General features: G+C 32.6%; 1 protein-coding gene across 1 annotated transcript; it reads right to left on the bottom strand.

Moving 5' to 3' along the window:
• On the bottom strand, positions 1 to 5,682 carry Thor (eukaryotic translation initiation factor 4E binding protein thor). The gene is made up of 2 exons (XM_076124094.1): positions 5,459 to 5,682; positions 1 to 1,242 (listed from the first exon to the last, which is right to left on the bottom strand). The coding sequence occupies exons 1-2, from the start codon at positions 5,598 to 5,600 to the stop codon at positions 1,034 to 1,036; spliced, it is 351 nt and encodes a 116-aa protein (XP_075980209.1). The 5' UTR covers positions 5,601 to 5,682; the 3' UTR covers positions 1 to 1,033.
• Positions 5,683 to 16,706: the final 11,024 nt, after the last annotated feature.

The following is a 16,706-nucleotide window of genomic DNA, read 5'->3' as shown; positions in this document are numbered from 1 at the left end:
TTAAATTTAAATTTCTTTATTTCCATAATTACTGGCAGTCATAAATTGTAATATCAATGCAGTATACACACAGGATATACTGAAAAGCATCCATTATTACACAATGGAACATCCACTTACATTTAACAAGAGAGATAATGAACAATACTTATGTACTCCGTCATTACAGACATCCATTAAATGCTTTGGAACAACAATTCAATATTAAGTAAATCCTAAATAAACAAGGGGCTCACCAACAATATTAATAAGTTTCAGACTGATTATACAATACGCCGTTTTCAAGTATCAAAACTTAAAACAGCGCATGTCCTTAAAATTGAAGTAAAATAATCGCCATGAACCCCATCAATTAAAAACATTTATAATTTCTCAGATTCCTATCGTAATAATACAATTTGATTCAATATAAAACTTTACAATAATCTGTGACCGTTTCACTTAAATACCAATTAATATCTCAAACCCAGACGACATTATACAAATCTGAGATTTCACAACAATGTTAGCAACACCAGTCGGAAGAGAATTATCCACACTAATCAACTTCCATTCAATGGCACTTGCTGTTTATAATTATAAAAATCCTAAGCACCTAAAATATGCGTCACACGCATAAAAACTAACAATTAAATTATTTACAATAATCGTTTGCCACGTTTTCGATAACAATAAATACATTTTTGGTCTCACATCGCATCCATTCCATTAAGAATTGATTTATTTTTTTGTATTTATAATCTGTTTTATATTTTTTTTATTTATTTTTTGGCGGGAGTGGCAAAGGACCGCGTTTTGAACGCATTTATAATGTTCAGTCACGCTTTAAAAACTAAAATTTTATCTTAAAATAATCACTTAGGCCGCGAGAAACTAAGGAAATAGGTGTTTAGTTTCCCTCGTCCTAAGCTTTACAAACTGACACTTGAAATGTACTTTGAAAAAGATAAAGCAAGCAGGATTGTGCTCACTATTACTAAAAAAATGTACAGAAAAGTATAAGTTGTTTGATAATGACTTAAGACTTAACCTATTAGAGATCCATACTGAATGTTTCCTGCGTCTCATCGAATGAGATGGAGTTGGAGCGCGCCTTTTGCGCAGGGGACGGCTGTATGACATTCGGGACGGAATTTGGGTTCTTTAGCAGTGCGGCCGGCAGCGCGCACTTCGGTGGGGTTTGCGAGATCGGCGACTGTCTTAAAGACATCATGAACGACCTCTCGTATACGATCCTCGTGCCTGGAAAAGATGAAAAAAAAAACAATATAAATTCCCAATCGCTTTATTCTTAGTTTAGTTCTGTTACTTTGAGGAGTGAAAATAAATTATGCGACCACGTGTTTAATGAAAACAGTTACGTCACTTGACGTAATAAAAATCAAATTAATTTATGAATAGCACAGTTGCGAAGCTTCCAACAGTTTCAAACGATTTTGCAAGAGTTTTCACAGAATGTTGAGCGTTCTATTTTCGCATTTCCGCGATTCAAACTACGTGTTCTTTTTTTTGTATTTATGTTGTAACTGGCAATGTAACATTATTTAAATGTTTTTTTTTTTACTTTTCATATCACTGTCTTTTATTAATTTGTTGTGAGTAACTTTTATGTATTTCTTTACATACGTACGTAAATATTTTAATTGTAGTTGATTATGAATATCGACAAAATTTATTTAGATATATACGTGACATAAATACTTGTAGAAAAACCGAATCTAATATAATAATATGATGAATCGTATCAAAAGTCCTAATTATTCCTGAAACAATAGATGGATGTTTTTTTACATCTACAAAGACTTAATGAACAATGACAAAAACAGCTGAAACCATATTTGCAAGTAATTAATATTTCTTTTGTCAATGGAACAATAGGTCCGATCTTTTAGTAGGTCATTAATTAATAACAATACCAGAAAAACCATTTGCCCCACTTTGTTATAAAAACACACAAAAATTATTTTGATGAGTAATGCTAGGATAATACAAAAAAAACACCACAATTGTACTTTACCTATAGTCTGATAAAGGACTAGTTAATGCGAGAAACAATATGTTTTCTGACGCGGCTACAATTAATAATTCTGTGTATTTCCAAAATAAAGTCACTACATCAGTCAGGCTACGGACAACTAACTGCATAAGTTTGCAGCAGTGTTGGGCAAAATTTAGTTTGATTGATGATTGATGATTAAGATTAAATTATTTAGTCATGACTAATGAATAATGACTAAAAAAATTCAATCATGAGTCGTGATTGATGATTAATTAGTGTTAGTGTTAGTTATTCAATCATGACTAAAATTTTAATGACTAAAAATAATAGTTAAATAAAACTAAGCTTTTCAAGTCTACGTTCCATGACTGTTGATTTGTTAATCACAGGTTTTTAATTAAAGCTAGTTTTACAACAGAATCAGTTTTTTTTTTTTTAATTTACACAGGTACACATTTGCAAAAATAAGTTCGGGCTAATTTAGTTTAAAATAATTTAAATTGCTTTTTAAAACTACGCGTTTTGAAAATCAAATTTTATAAATAATGGAATTATCTTCTTTCAGTCCACTTAATGTGGTGATCAGTTATAGTTTTATAGATGTGTTCAATTAAACTAAAATTATGTCACCTGAATTATTTTTTTAGTTTAATCATCATACAAAAATACAATAAATTAGTCATCAGTCATTTAATCATTAAATGATTGATGACTAATTTATTTAATCATGATTATGATTATTATTTTTACTCATGATTAATTCAATCATGACTAAATAATTCATGACTAAATTAGTCATGACTAATCAATTGATTGAAAAAATTAGTTGATTGACCCAACACTGGTTTGCAGATAATTGATGTTCTAAATATCGGTTTTTCCTTCCATACAAGGCTCTCTACTAAATTGCTGGATTTACCCCCGATTTCTGAGGTAGATTTAGCGGTAGTTTATCTTTTCAATAGCATTTAAACTCATATAAAACATTTAATAGATAAACTACCGCTAAATGTGCGTCAGAAGACATTATACCATCACTTAAAACTTGAACATCGAACTCATTCAACAGTTTTCACGTATTCATTAAAGCTACTGCCATCTACCGGTCATTGTTGTAACTACACATCATTTTCCTAGAGCGGAATAGTCTAGGTTTGCTAGTTATGAAGTCATGCTCAAGGAATGTATTGTGTACTTAGGTGCCACAATATTTACTTGGATTGACTGCAAATACGCTATGCCGGTGAGACATTGCCGTGTATTTGAGGATAAAGACTTCGTAAATTATAGAGGTTTTGTCAATGGTGATTGTATAAACATAAAAGAGTTTATTATTTTTTATTTCCTGAATTGAAAGAACTTAAGATTTTTATACAGATGAAATTAAAATAGCGTATTTTTGCATTATTTTCCTATACTTACTTTTGACTCTACATAACATAAAATACTTTATACAACAAACTGCGTTTCATTAAAAGAGACCTCATATTTTTTATGCATAATAAAAACTTGTTTACTATTAATACATCATACATCTATTGATATTATGTTAAACAACATGGTCATACTTCATACTTGTTACTCGTTATCGCTATTCTCAAGGTTGGTAAACAGAACGAATAAACTGAAAAACTCATCAGAATAAGCAAATATTTCTTTTTAACTCCAAACTTTGCACAACATTTTTAAATTTTTCATGATAAACAAAGTGAGAGTAAGAACTAGCTCTTTGTTTCACTAAAAGACTATTAACCGCTTTAAAAAATATGCAGCATAGACACGAGTTTTTTTTCACGGGATAAGTTGTGGCAATGACACTTGCGCTTGTATGCCTCTTGAATCGTGAATAGACGTTCCTTTGAACCGTCGAGGACCTAAGAGCTTGATCTCAAAGACTCGTAAACTGTTTTCATAATTACGAAGTAAAACTTTAAATTGAATGCTCCATTCAAAACTGCAGTTTATTTTCCGTAATTTTATACATATTCACGGTTTATTTTAAGTAAAATATTAAACAAGGTAATCGAAGAAGGCCGCATTATTGATTGTTAGTTTACTTTACTCGAACAAACATAACATTGTAGGCTGAAACGTGACTTATTTCAATGCGCGTTTAAAAAAAATAAACATAACCTCAACGATCGAATCAACAATGAACTTGTTTGATGGTTTGCTTTCAAAGGGTTCTTTAACATAAAACTAACCTATATTTTATCTAAAACGTGATGTTGTTACGTAAACAAGCCATGTGGCAGTATTGACTTAGTTATATTTACGTTGTTATGTATAATCTCTGGTTATATAACGCTTGGCAACATGAGAATGTTTGCTTTAGATAACGACGCGGCTCGGTCCGGCCAGCACGTTTGTTGATAATTTATAATCTGTGACCGCCAGAATGTGTTGGAATATTATCAAATATCGCATGTTTATCTTGTATTATTAATAAAGTAATGCCTAATAATAATATTTACGTGGGTTTTTATACTCGTTTTATAGAAGCTTTTTACTTTTTATCGTCGTCAATAGATAGTTGTAATGTAAGAAGGATTTTTAAAAGCACTTCCTCGTGAAACGAATAAAAGAGGATTTCTATTGTTATTGGCACACGTACGCTTCTGTTTTATTTCCTGAAAGACATTCATTGCAGACGTAGAACAATAAGAAAAGCTGTTCCTCTTTTTTCTAATCTTAATAAAAGTTACATGGCATTATGAAAACTGTTGATTGTTCAATTCAAAGGTCATTAAACTCTGATAAACTATTACAATGTAGTCGGTTAAAAATAATACTGCGTTGTAGACGATTAATTTTCAATGAGAAACCACGTTTAATACCACGTGCTCTATGATTATTTTTTCTTTTATATTTTATGTTAATAATAGCTATAAACCTGCAGGTATTAAGTCACATTATTATTAATGAATTGGTATCCTCTAGCAAAGTATGTTATGGTCAACCTATTATCGTTATCAAAGCAATTAGTTATGGTAATTGTTGTTTTTTAAATAACAATGCTCATTCATAATATTCTGTTACGTAATGCATGTAATTATCGTTAATAGATGAACTAATTAAACCCTTTTCAAGGTTCCGAGCAAGCCGTACTGAGGTCGTTGTCGCTTCTAAATATAAAGAACACATCACAATGCATGAGGCGGGAACATAATAAATGCAGAGGCTGAATAATTCAATACGCTGACTATGAATGCAATAAAAATGTTTATTAAGAACTCTATGGTTCATATTGAATGTCATTTTCGAGTCGCTGACCTATGAAAAAAACTGCGTTTAAATTGAACTTTATGAAAACAAATTTTATTCAACAATTTATCTGTTTCTATGTGAAATTCTTTCAAAACCTTGGTACATAATGTGATAAGTTATCAGATTACGAACGAGGTCGTATTATCTAATTGTTTCAATTATTATGACCTAATTACAATAAAGTTCAATTACCTCCTGGTGTGGTGGAATACACAGTGCCTCCAGGTGTGCTGGAGTATACATCAGGCATCTGGGAGGGGTCTGTGATGAGCACCCTTCTTGAAGGGATGGCCTGGCTGTGGGTAGCTTGCCTTGCAATCGGTGAAGCGGACATTTTTCCAAAAGTTTTTATTTTTATTTTCACAAACACTGACACTGTTGGTCGTACAAAAAGGCAAGGAGGACTGAACCGGGTGTAGCCGGTGCCTAAAATAAATACGTTTACCAGCTACACGCACACATACACGCGGCGAGTATTGTAAACACGTCACACATGAGTGCGCTACATCAAAACATGCATAGAGTAATGCGATAGATGTGTTGTTTTGCCGATAGTCGTGTTATCGTGGTGACCTTGAATATTGTTAGCAGTTGAATACCTACGATATACATGATAGAAATTAAAGGATATACCTAAGTTTAGCTTGTTAATAAATTTCAACTGTCAGTAAGCATTGTCAAAGGAACGCTTACAAAATTCAACTACCAAAATAATGTTAAATTAAAACATTATGTATAAATGAAACCGCAATTTCATTCACTATGTGGCACAGTAAAACAACGTTCAACGAAATTGAGTTGAGCATGTTCGTTATACTCAGACTAAAATCAGTTAGTTATTGATCCGAGACAATCGATATTTTTACTCATCAACAAATAAAATTACTTTTCTACCTACTCAACCATCTACATAAAGTAAGACTCGCAGTCTATGGTCCACGCACACATGGAAACGTAATCGTTATCTTACACGCAACCCACACATACAAAGGCCAGCATTTTGTGCGTAGTAAGTTTAGCGAAGTAGATATGGCGAGCTCATTTATATTCGTGAAATGTTTATCTCGTATAAAATCGACTATCACGGGACTGAATATCCGGAAGACTATTTGAATATTATAATTGGATGTTTGTATTATTACATTTCGTTACACACTAGGTAATCTTATTAATTTAAAAAACAAGCAAAAAAAAGTAGATGGATAATTGGTAATTCAACCAAAAAATGGATCTTAATAATAAAATATTCAATCCAATATGGGCAAGGAATAGTCTATTCAATTACCTATATTATTCTAGTCCTCTAAAGAAAAGAGTTAGGCTAGTCTACCCAGCCAGTTCACTGCTAATAGGGAACATTGCATATTAATCTTAAAAATATTTTTTTGATGCTATAATTTCTCACAAGTTCATCAAGTTTCCTTTCATTGTTATCAGCAACTGATAATATTAACTTTCAGACTTCTACAATCAGTAGTAAATACATAAAAACCAATTAAGTATATAAATTGCAGCAGTTCCCGAGATAAGGTTTCCAAAACTATACTAGTTTAAAAATAAGAAATAGAGTCACGTTTATGGAACTGGTTGTCTATTCAAATAACAAAATCCAGTTTTAGGATATGTGAATTCAAGGCTAAGTAAGATTCGCAAATGCATAAGAAAAGTTTTTGAAACCCAATAATGCATATATTGGGAAATTTCTGATAAGATACTATTTACTATCGATCGTTTTTCAATCTTTCTCTGTGATATTTTTTTCAATAGAAATAGGACTAAAGAACTCTACATTTTGTTATCAACCATTTTATTTCTATGAAAATCAAATGTTAAGTAATTTTATTAGAAGTTTCAACAGAAGACACCAGTGGAATTTTCTCGTACAAAAATATTTTCACTTAAAGTCCCTAAAAAAATAAAAACTTTCGATTAAATTACAATTATTCTTAAGAATGAAACCGTAAGTTTTAGCTAACAAAACAATTAAAAACTTTTCACGGTTTATTTTAAGTATTTTTCCTTGTACAAAACTTTAACAACGGCATTTCAAAGAAATATGTCTGGTACAGTTAATTAGAACTATTATTTATTTTAATCGATTTCCACATTCTATAAATTGTTTCGATATAAGTAATTATAATCTATGTTCTCACGCACCACAGATCGATTCACTAGTCTTGATTACTAATCGATTACTATCTTTTATAAATAATCGATTTGTAGGTATCGAATCTGTTTAATTATTCAAGAAAAAAAATATAGAGACAGCAATTAGTATCAAATATGTTATGATTTTTTAAATGCCGTATTAGGTACTATTTTTTTTAAATGAACCTGGTTGCAAAGATAAATTGTTTGAATTAATTAGTCGTATATTTTTTTAAAAGGTTGGTTTTTCAAAAAAACGTCAACAGCTAGTTAGATTAAATTATGCATAATCGTAAAGGCAAAAAATGAGGCAAAATTAATTCATTCCAAACAATTATGATCTGACACTGATCTGATCAAAATTTATTTTTTGTTTTCCTTGCGGTTTCTTCTCACTCATTTTTATTTACTAATACTATAAATGCGAAAGTTTGTCGTCAATTCGTAGTAAATATTTATTTTACTGATTTTGGTGATAATTTAGTACACAGATTGATTACAACCTGGATGAACTCATAACATAGTGTTTATCCTAGTTATCTTTCGCAGACGAAGTCACAGACAGAAGCTAGTAGCCTATAAATTCATAACAGTGAGATTAAAACCGGTGTAACGATTACAATCTGATTCTTGTAACTTGCATAACAAAACAATCACGTAACTGGATCCGTGACACATTGAGAATAAGTGCTTTGTCCAATAATTTATATGTGTATAGCTGACCACGATGTGGCCACTGAAATCATGCCTTATTCAACGTATTTACAACGTAGTTATAAGTTTGCTGTCATATTTTATCAGTGTGATCAGCATTTAAGAATTGATGCTGGTCTTTTGCTTATGTTTCAAATGCTTGGTAAAAGTTTGTTCTCTAGACTACATAAGGGAAAGAAATGGTAACTGGGTTTTGCACTTTAATAATAAAAATCTGATAGGTACCTAGGTAGGTTCCATAGTACCTGACTAGTATATGACTTTACTATAGTACCTATTTATTATGACTTTATCAAGCACAACGTTTTTTAAGAGCAAACGGTTTTACAAAGGGTTTTTAGGCCAGAAGTCCGAATATTAACTCTACGAATGATGTAAGAAAGAGTGGAATAAATATTCGGATCCTTATAATACCGGTTATTATTTTATAACATTATCATTCATCACTCAAAACCTAGACAGACATGAAAACATAAACAACAATAAAAAAATATTTCAACAATGTAACAAACAACGGATAACAATATATTCAAAAGTATAACTATTTTTAAAACACAACTATTTGTCATACAACACACTTAACATACTTATTTACAAACCGTAGTTTTTCTTCCTCTGTTGTCGATTCAAGGTCGAAAGCGCGCGCGGAACATAACCTCAAAAGTCCACGTGGTTTCAAACACGTGGTTCTGCTAAACAAATATAGGTCAAGTGTGTATTACTGTTTAGTGTAATGAGCTACAGATTTAGGACTGGAGTACTTATTGACATTGAAACAAAATGTGCTTTTCTTGAAGGTTGACGTGGGAAATAATCTGTTTTATTTTTGGTGTGTGATAAAGAGGAATATTTTTAGGTTCAAGAACGGAAGTTAATGTTACAAAACTTTCGCATGTCATTACTTGAACAGTGGTTCAGAAATTGTAGAGCCACTTTAACCTCCTGGATGCCAACGTCATACCTATATTACAAAATATACATAGAAAGCAATATTTTTTTTGCATTTTTTAGACATGTACACACCCCCAATATGCCATAAAATTAAAATCATGAATAATCCCGATTTTTTGGCATCTAGGAGGATAAATAAATTGCAGCACTGAGAATACCTACCTATAGGTAAGTGTATTTTACATTGAACAGATAATCTTAAAAACCAAAGTAAGTATGACCTAAACGGCTTATTTCATCGTAAGCAGGCAAGACACACTGCCTGCAATATGCTTTGCTTGTCTTAGTCGGAGAAGACTATCAACTCCTAATGGTCAAATTACCGTCTCAAAGTAGCCAGTTGTCCGATGTTTTTATTGACCAGTGGCCTAAGGAGTTGCCCAGCGACTACCAACTGCGTACCAACCCTTATACTACGCCGTTATATGTTAAACAATCAACAACTTATGTGTAAGGAGTAAACCTTGAACGAAGCACAATACAATAACAATGTTATGGAATTGATTATGGTGATTATAAAATACTTGCGAGTTCTTTAAAACTGTTTGTTTACTGTTTTGTTGCTTCCTGATTCTTCTGCGGTCAGGATAAATCACTATACTAAACGATTAAAATCTTTTTATCATTACAATCATTTAAAATTAGTGCCAGTATAAGTCTTCGGACTCGTAATAAGAAGATTGTGGCGTTCACTCCCAATACAAGAATGACTTCTCTAATCTTAGAGAACGTTGTTATATCAAGCACATTACTCTTTGATATAATTTTTTACCCTTCTATCTTAAATAGCTAATTATTTTTAACCCTATCATATAGTAAAGGTTAGTTATTCTTTCGCGCAGTAGTTGGACGGATTTTGATCAATTTCCTCACATGGGCTTAGTACTTTTACCGCGGGAAAACTTTTCACGGGGACGAAACCGCGGGAAGAATCTAGGATTGTTTAACAAAAAGACGTGAAAGAAAAGCGTAACTCATTAAACATATTTATCAACAAAGCACGCACTTCTTTAACACGTCAATTCGAAGGTAACAACAACAAGTTTAATTGGCACTTGAAATTGTTTTCAAAATAACAAAATATTTACTAATATCGTACAAAATAAACGTTAAAACGCACTTCGAGTTAGTCTTGTTTATACTTGGAGTACTCCGCGATGTTTTAACCGATTGGGAAGAGGAAGTATTCAATTAGATACGTATGTATGTATGGTGTGATGTTGATGGGATCTGGGGCCCCATAGTGCTAGGGAAAATGAAGACAAATTTAACCCATTATTGTCCCACTCCTGGGCAAGGGTCTCCTCGCGTAATGAGGGAGGGTTTAGGCCTTGAGTGCACCACGCTGGCCAAGTGCGTTTCCTCACGATGTTTTCCTTTACCGTTGGAGCATGTGATAATTATTTCTAATACACACATGACTTCGAACAATCAATGGTGTGTTGCCTCGGGTTCGAACCTCCGACCACTTGCGTGGTAGGTGTCAACTTATACCACTCGGCTAAAATGAAGAGTAGCAAAAATTTGTTCTCCTTTCTTCCTTGCCTTGAAAAGGTTTGATTGATAAGGTTGTATTTACTTGAAGTAATCGATGCAATGCGTAATGAATAGGCTAGGGCTTTTCTGGGTTTCCTTACCGAGTACCAATGCAGATGCACAAACAGAATACCAGAAATAAATACCTACTCCTTATAAGACATTAGGTAGAGACTAGAGACCAAAAAACCAACCTACTAGGATAATCTACGCACGATAAAAAGTATTGTTTTATTCATATAGAACTTAGGTCATGAGTTTTCTTGGGACATAATTTCCAGCTGTGCAGTCTCAAAATAGACAAATAAACATATTTTCACATCTATTTTTTTAAGGCGTTTGTAACATTATTGATTTGATTTCCGCGGAAAATCCTATTGTAACGACCGTGAAATAATAACAAAGGCACTCAATAATGTATTACTGCATAGGAATACTTGCGAATAGCACTTCAATGATATGTCAAAGTAACCTTGTGCACAGATAACAGCATAGACAAATATAAACGTTATTCATAGATATCGACAGACAGAACGACTCGATCGATTTAGCACAACCATATGTATAAAAAATATGGCGAACGTATATTTAACACTTTGTGGAAACCTTTATCATTTAACTTGATATTTTTGCACGCGAATACAGAATTTGAATGTAAATACAGTAATATGCATGTCACACTGGCTAAATACTATCTTATACACTTTATTTAAACTAAATATTTACTCTTGGGTAGCAACTTTAGGCGGCAAGACCGCAATTCCGTTTTCTTCTTTATACAGATTAGTGGTCAACGTTATTCAAGCATTTGGCATAATAACTGTTATTATAGATGCGCGTCTGCCGTCGACTGCGTCGAAATCTATGTAGATCTATTTCTATAGCACTGAAATGCTAATCCAGAGCATGGTACTGACCATAGAATTTAATACAAAGTCACTAATCCTTACGATCCGTACCATAGAAAACAGCCTAGTGGTCCATGGAGTTGTACGGCCAGCGGACGCGCGGCTCGAAAAATTTAGCTGTATAACTAAAAATATATCACAATACAAAAAACTATTTCATAAAATAAAAAACAACTGTAAATAAAACAAAAACTTTCTTTCTAAAGACCATCGATAAATTGTTTTTTTTTCCTCAATCAACTGACACTTGAGCACAGATTAAACAGAATCAGTCAAGGTCTTTACAATTTTAGACCGCCGACCACCGTGGAGGTGTTTAACGAACCTTAATAGCGATGAGAAATCGCAGACATAAAACATGAATTAATTACTGATAGTACTGTGAATGTGGTTAATGGCGCCAGTTGAAACGGACAGGACACAAAGAGCCAGTGTTATTTCTCGTTGACACGTGCTAAGGTTAATTAATATATACAATGTGATATTACGAATATTTATTAAAGCAAAGAATTGAAACCTCAGCAGGTTAACGATATAATATGAGTATAAACTGAAACCTTGATGGACTCAAGGCCTAACCCCACCCTTTTTCAAAGGGACCCTTGCCCAGCAGTGAGACATTAATAGGGTTTTGTCGTAAAATCGTCGGTTAGATTATCAGGCAAAAATATAGAAAGCCAAGTTAAACCATTAATGTGAATGTAACGTAATAAAACAGATTTGGGCTCGGTGTCACCACTTGTAAGTATCTATTAGACAGAATTTCGACAATAGTTTTCATACATTCATAACTTTTGAAACTAGCTCTAAAGGCACAAACTATCAGTTTTATGATACTACGCCGTTTTTAAGTCTTAACCGCCTTGGCAACAGTAGGCACACGTTAAAAACGTGTACATTTGGACACATACAGACTGATAACAATTATAACATGATAACACCGTCTGTAGGACAGATAAAATAAAGTAAGCCTTTTACCAAAGCAGGAAGGAATTACACCTATTTATAACTTTTATTTTCCAAGATTTGGTTGTTTACGATAGGTTTAAAGGTTCTTTGCAGACGATCCTTTAAAAGAGATAGGTGTGTCATTGTTCAAGGTCTATTATAAAATCCAGTCAGTTCAATCCTAGACTAGTTCATGTCCCTGGTTGCTGTTTTACGTTAAACTATGGTTAACAGAACACCATTCTACTGGTACTTTATTTTCAGAAAACAACATTTTAGGTGTGCCTCAGTCTACTACGCTAGCTAAGAACGAGATAAAACTGCACCTCATCGAAAACCTTTACAAAAAGCAAAGAATTCTTAAACACGCAAGGTTTTCTCGTAATACCTACCAACGCCCCGTTCTCTGCTCGATATAACAATTAACATGTGACTTATTTCTAATAAGATTCAAGTATAAAATATGTAGGTTACGAAAAAATCCTTCCTCTATCTACGGAAATAAGACTTGTTTACATGAATATTCTCTACATTTCTTTAATGAATCATCGAAAGGTCTAACGTTTTTGGCTACAGAATTCGTATCATTGATAATATCGCAAGAAATTCTCAACTGCAAAATCAAATAACGCGACAATCAGCCTCTACTTACATATATTTTACAACCACAGTCATAAACTGGTCGCTTTACGATCAAACTAAAGCTGAAACAATAAACTAGACGGATAGGAGTATTACTAATAAGGTGCCACACCTGTTCACCTTGCAGTTTAATGTTACGCATCGACAGCAAAATATTACTTGTCGCACGACATAGAAGCGCTAACTTCCGTTCGTGGTTGTTGAAACTGACATGGCAATTTTATATGCATTAACTTTACTATATTCATGCGACCATACCATCTTATGTAGCAGTTTCTATTAAATCGTTTTTCTACTAAACATTCAATGCTTCTTATACATACAACACAACATAGTTTTAATGATTTTAACCATTTTCCATCAATGAAAAAGGTTCAGGAGACGTTTCCTCGGCTGAACATTACATAATAACGTTCAATTTTGTGTGTATTTAGTCCAGTCAGATTTTCCAGTTAATAGCAGATGCAGTTTCTTTTTACGGAAATCTTCTTAGATTAATCTACTTCTTTTATTTATTAATCTTTAACTCTATACAACAGGAATATGACATTCCTGGGCATACGTCTTCCCAAAACTCGTCTACCGGTCTCCATCCTCACCCATTACCTGCCACCCACTCACATAGGTGTCCAAGTCGACTCTTTTATATAAAAAAAAATACTTCAAATTCTGTATCAGAAAGTGACACTGAATTTCCACTTAAAATAGGTTTTATTATGAAACATGGCTTATACACATATTCCTCTGGATTAAGTAATTACAAGTAATATTATTGTTGTTATGAGATAATGCCCATGTTTTGACTGCGGACGGCCCAAGGACGTCTGATAAATATTATCTCAATACAAAGTTTTTATTATATCAAATATGGAAGTCACTTGGTAAACAAATGTTTGTACAAAGTACTGAAAACTCACGTACACCACGACTTTTACTTCCTTGTAGAATCACAACACTAATTATAACAGTTAGCAGCTGAAAACAACCGTTTTCATTTAGAAATATATTTTTTTACATCTTGCTGTCTTGTCTCCCGTAATAAGTCTTTCTGGTAATGCAATAGCTTGGTATCTTACGCTTAATGGCTAACATTGCATTAACTTCTGTAACTAAAAAATAACCTTAAAATAATTAGGTTGTGGACATTTCTTTTTTTTTGTGGAAATGAATGACGTTTTCGAGCTTTAAAGATTATCCCAGGCAAGTGTTTATAAACATGTTATATTTATCAAATTCAACAGTTTATAACTATTCAACAGATTCTCCAAGCAATTACTAATTCTTTGTTTTTCTTTGTATATACTGGCTTAGTTCTTTGCAATTGCATAGTTTAAATGGATTTCCAAGTAAATACAGCAGACCTTAAAATAAATAAATAATCTTTAATCATAAAATAAACGATCTAAAAACATTAAAAACATATTAGAATCGTTTACAAAAATTATACTTTGTCAGTCAAATAGTATAGCTGTCATAATAGTCCAGTCATTATAGTAAGTTCACCTCGGAATTCGAGATACCCAGCTGTAAGTCTGTAAATACTTGTATATTGACACCCTAAAAGTTGGCTCAAAACCTACATATGGTAGGGTGTACGCAACTATAAAATTTCAAGGTCCAAAGTCCCAAAAACCGGTTTTTTGAGCTTTTTTTGTAAATATCTCATTTCCTATAGAATTTTTGCATTCGTATTCATTACCAATATTGTACAGTATAAAATTCTCTACAAATTTTGTTTGAATTTTTTTTTTACGGTGAACCGTTTTCGATATAGAGGGCGGAGAGCGCGCGGTCACAGGATCATTTCAAGTCAACCGGTGCCTCCGGTCGAAGATGCGCCATATATAGTTGATGAACTATCGATCAATCAATGATTATAATAATAAATAAATTTAACCCATTACTGTCCCACTGCTGAGCAAGGGTCTTCTCCCGTAATGAGGGAGGGGTTAGGCCTTGAGTCCACCACGCTGGCCAAGTGCGGGTTGGGGACTTTGCATGCCCTCAATAAATGTATTTAACAAATTTTATTCATGCAAGGTTTCCTCACGATGTTTTCCTTCACCGTTGGAGCATGTGACAATTATTTCTAATACACACATAACTTCGAAAAGTCATTGGTGTCATCATTTTCTTCATAATTATATTAAATCTATATCTTTTCAATAATACTGATTTATTTGTTTTTTTTTGCATCATGTAAGAAGTTATTAATATTAATTAGGTTAAAATTCAAATATAGTGCCTATATTTTCATGAAAAATTCTGCAATTACATGGGCAGGTAAGTGTTGATAAGTTAATTAATACTGAATAAAAAGTGGATAGGTTATGAAAAAAATGATAAAAAATAATGTAATAGTTAATAGAAATTGACAAATATTTATTAATCATTGATTTATCGATAGTTCATCAACTATAATATATACTATATGGCGCATCTTCGACCGGAGGCACCGGTTGACTTGAAATGATCCTGTGACCGCGCGCTCTCCCCCCTCTATCTCGAAAACGGTTCACCGTAAAAAAAAAATTCAAACAAAATTTGTAGAGAATTTTATACTGTACAATATTGGTAATGAATACGAATGCAAAAATTCCATAGGAAATGAGATATTTACAAAAAAAAGCTCAAAAAACCGGTTTTTGGGACTTTGGACCTTGAAATTTTATAGTTGCGTACACCCTACCATATGTAGGTTTTGAGACAACTTTTAGGGTGTCAATATACAAGTATTTACAGACTTACAGCTGGGTATCTCGAATTCCGAGATTCTTACCTAATTTAAGCTTAATTGACTGCACTATAACATCTTTCATCACGATAAACAACAAGCGTTAAACGTGAAATATTAAGAAATAATCACACACAGTGTTAAACTAAATCGGTAGAGGCATAAAACGTGTAATCACCCGACATTCTTGTCTTCAAAATAATAGCGATTTACGCACTATGTTGCAGGAATACGACGAAATCAGAGTTAAAAGCAATCATCTATCAGCATAGTATATTAATCAAGGGTTCCTCTCGCTTGCCAATATTTTTTTTAAGACTTTCTTTACATAATTTATTTTAAGACGTACAATATAAACAATTTTAGCAGTACTTTTGAGAGAACCTGCTTAAAAGAACAATTCATAGTCATTAGAAATCGAGAGCATTCCTTTATTGCATATATCATCCTAATTTTAAATAAAAAATTAAGACATAGATAATGATAATTCGCTTATTAAATTCTTAAAAAGTATAAAAATGTCATCGCAGAAAACATTTGCTTTTCTATCAAGACTAGATTCTGATGACTTATGCGTTTAAGACAGTTTATTAGACAATCAGTCGTATATTTATGAATTAAATCAAATTCCCTAATAAACAAAATACCTGCAACATCGTTCTATTTCTGCGCTTGCGACCAACGCACTAAACTACACGACGCAGTTGCGACTAAAATGAAACGCACAGATTTAAACTGAGATTTACTCACAACTCATAATAAGATCTTTGCGTTGGTAATGATTTTATCTTACTACGTTTATTGAAATATTTATTTAATATAGGTTGAAGCTTAAAATCGTTACGAATACATAATTCTT

This window comes from Anticarsia gemmatalis, chromosome 16 (genome assembly GCF_050436995.1).
Source record: "Anticarsia gemmatalis isolate Benzon Research Colony breed Stoneville strain chromosome 16, ilAntGemm2 primary, whole genome shotgun sequence".
NCBI lineage: Eukaryota > Metazoa > Arthropoda > Insecta > Lepidoptera > Erebidae > Anticarsia > Anticarsia gemmatalis.
The sequence above is the reverse complement of the archived record's forward strand: the minus strand, read 5'-3'. Positions and strand labels throughout refer to the sequence as shown.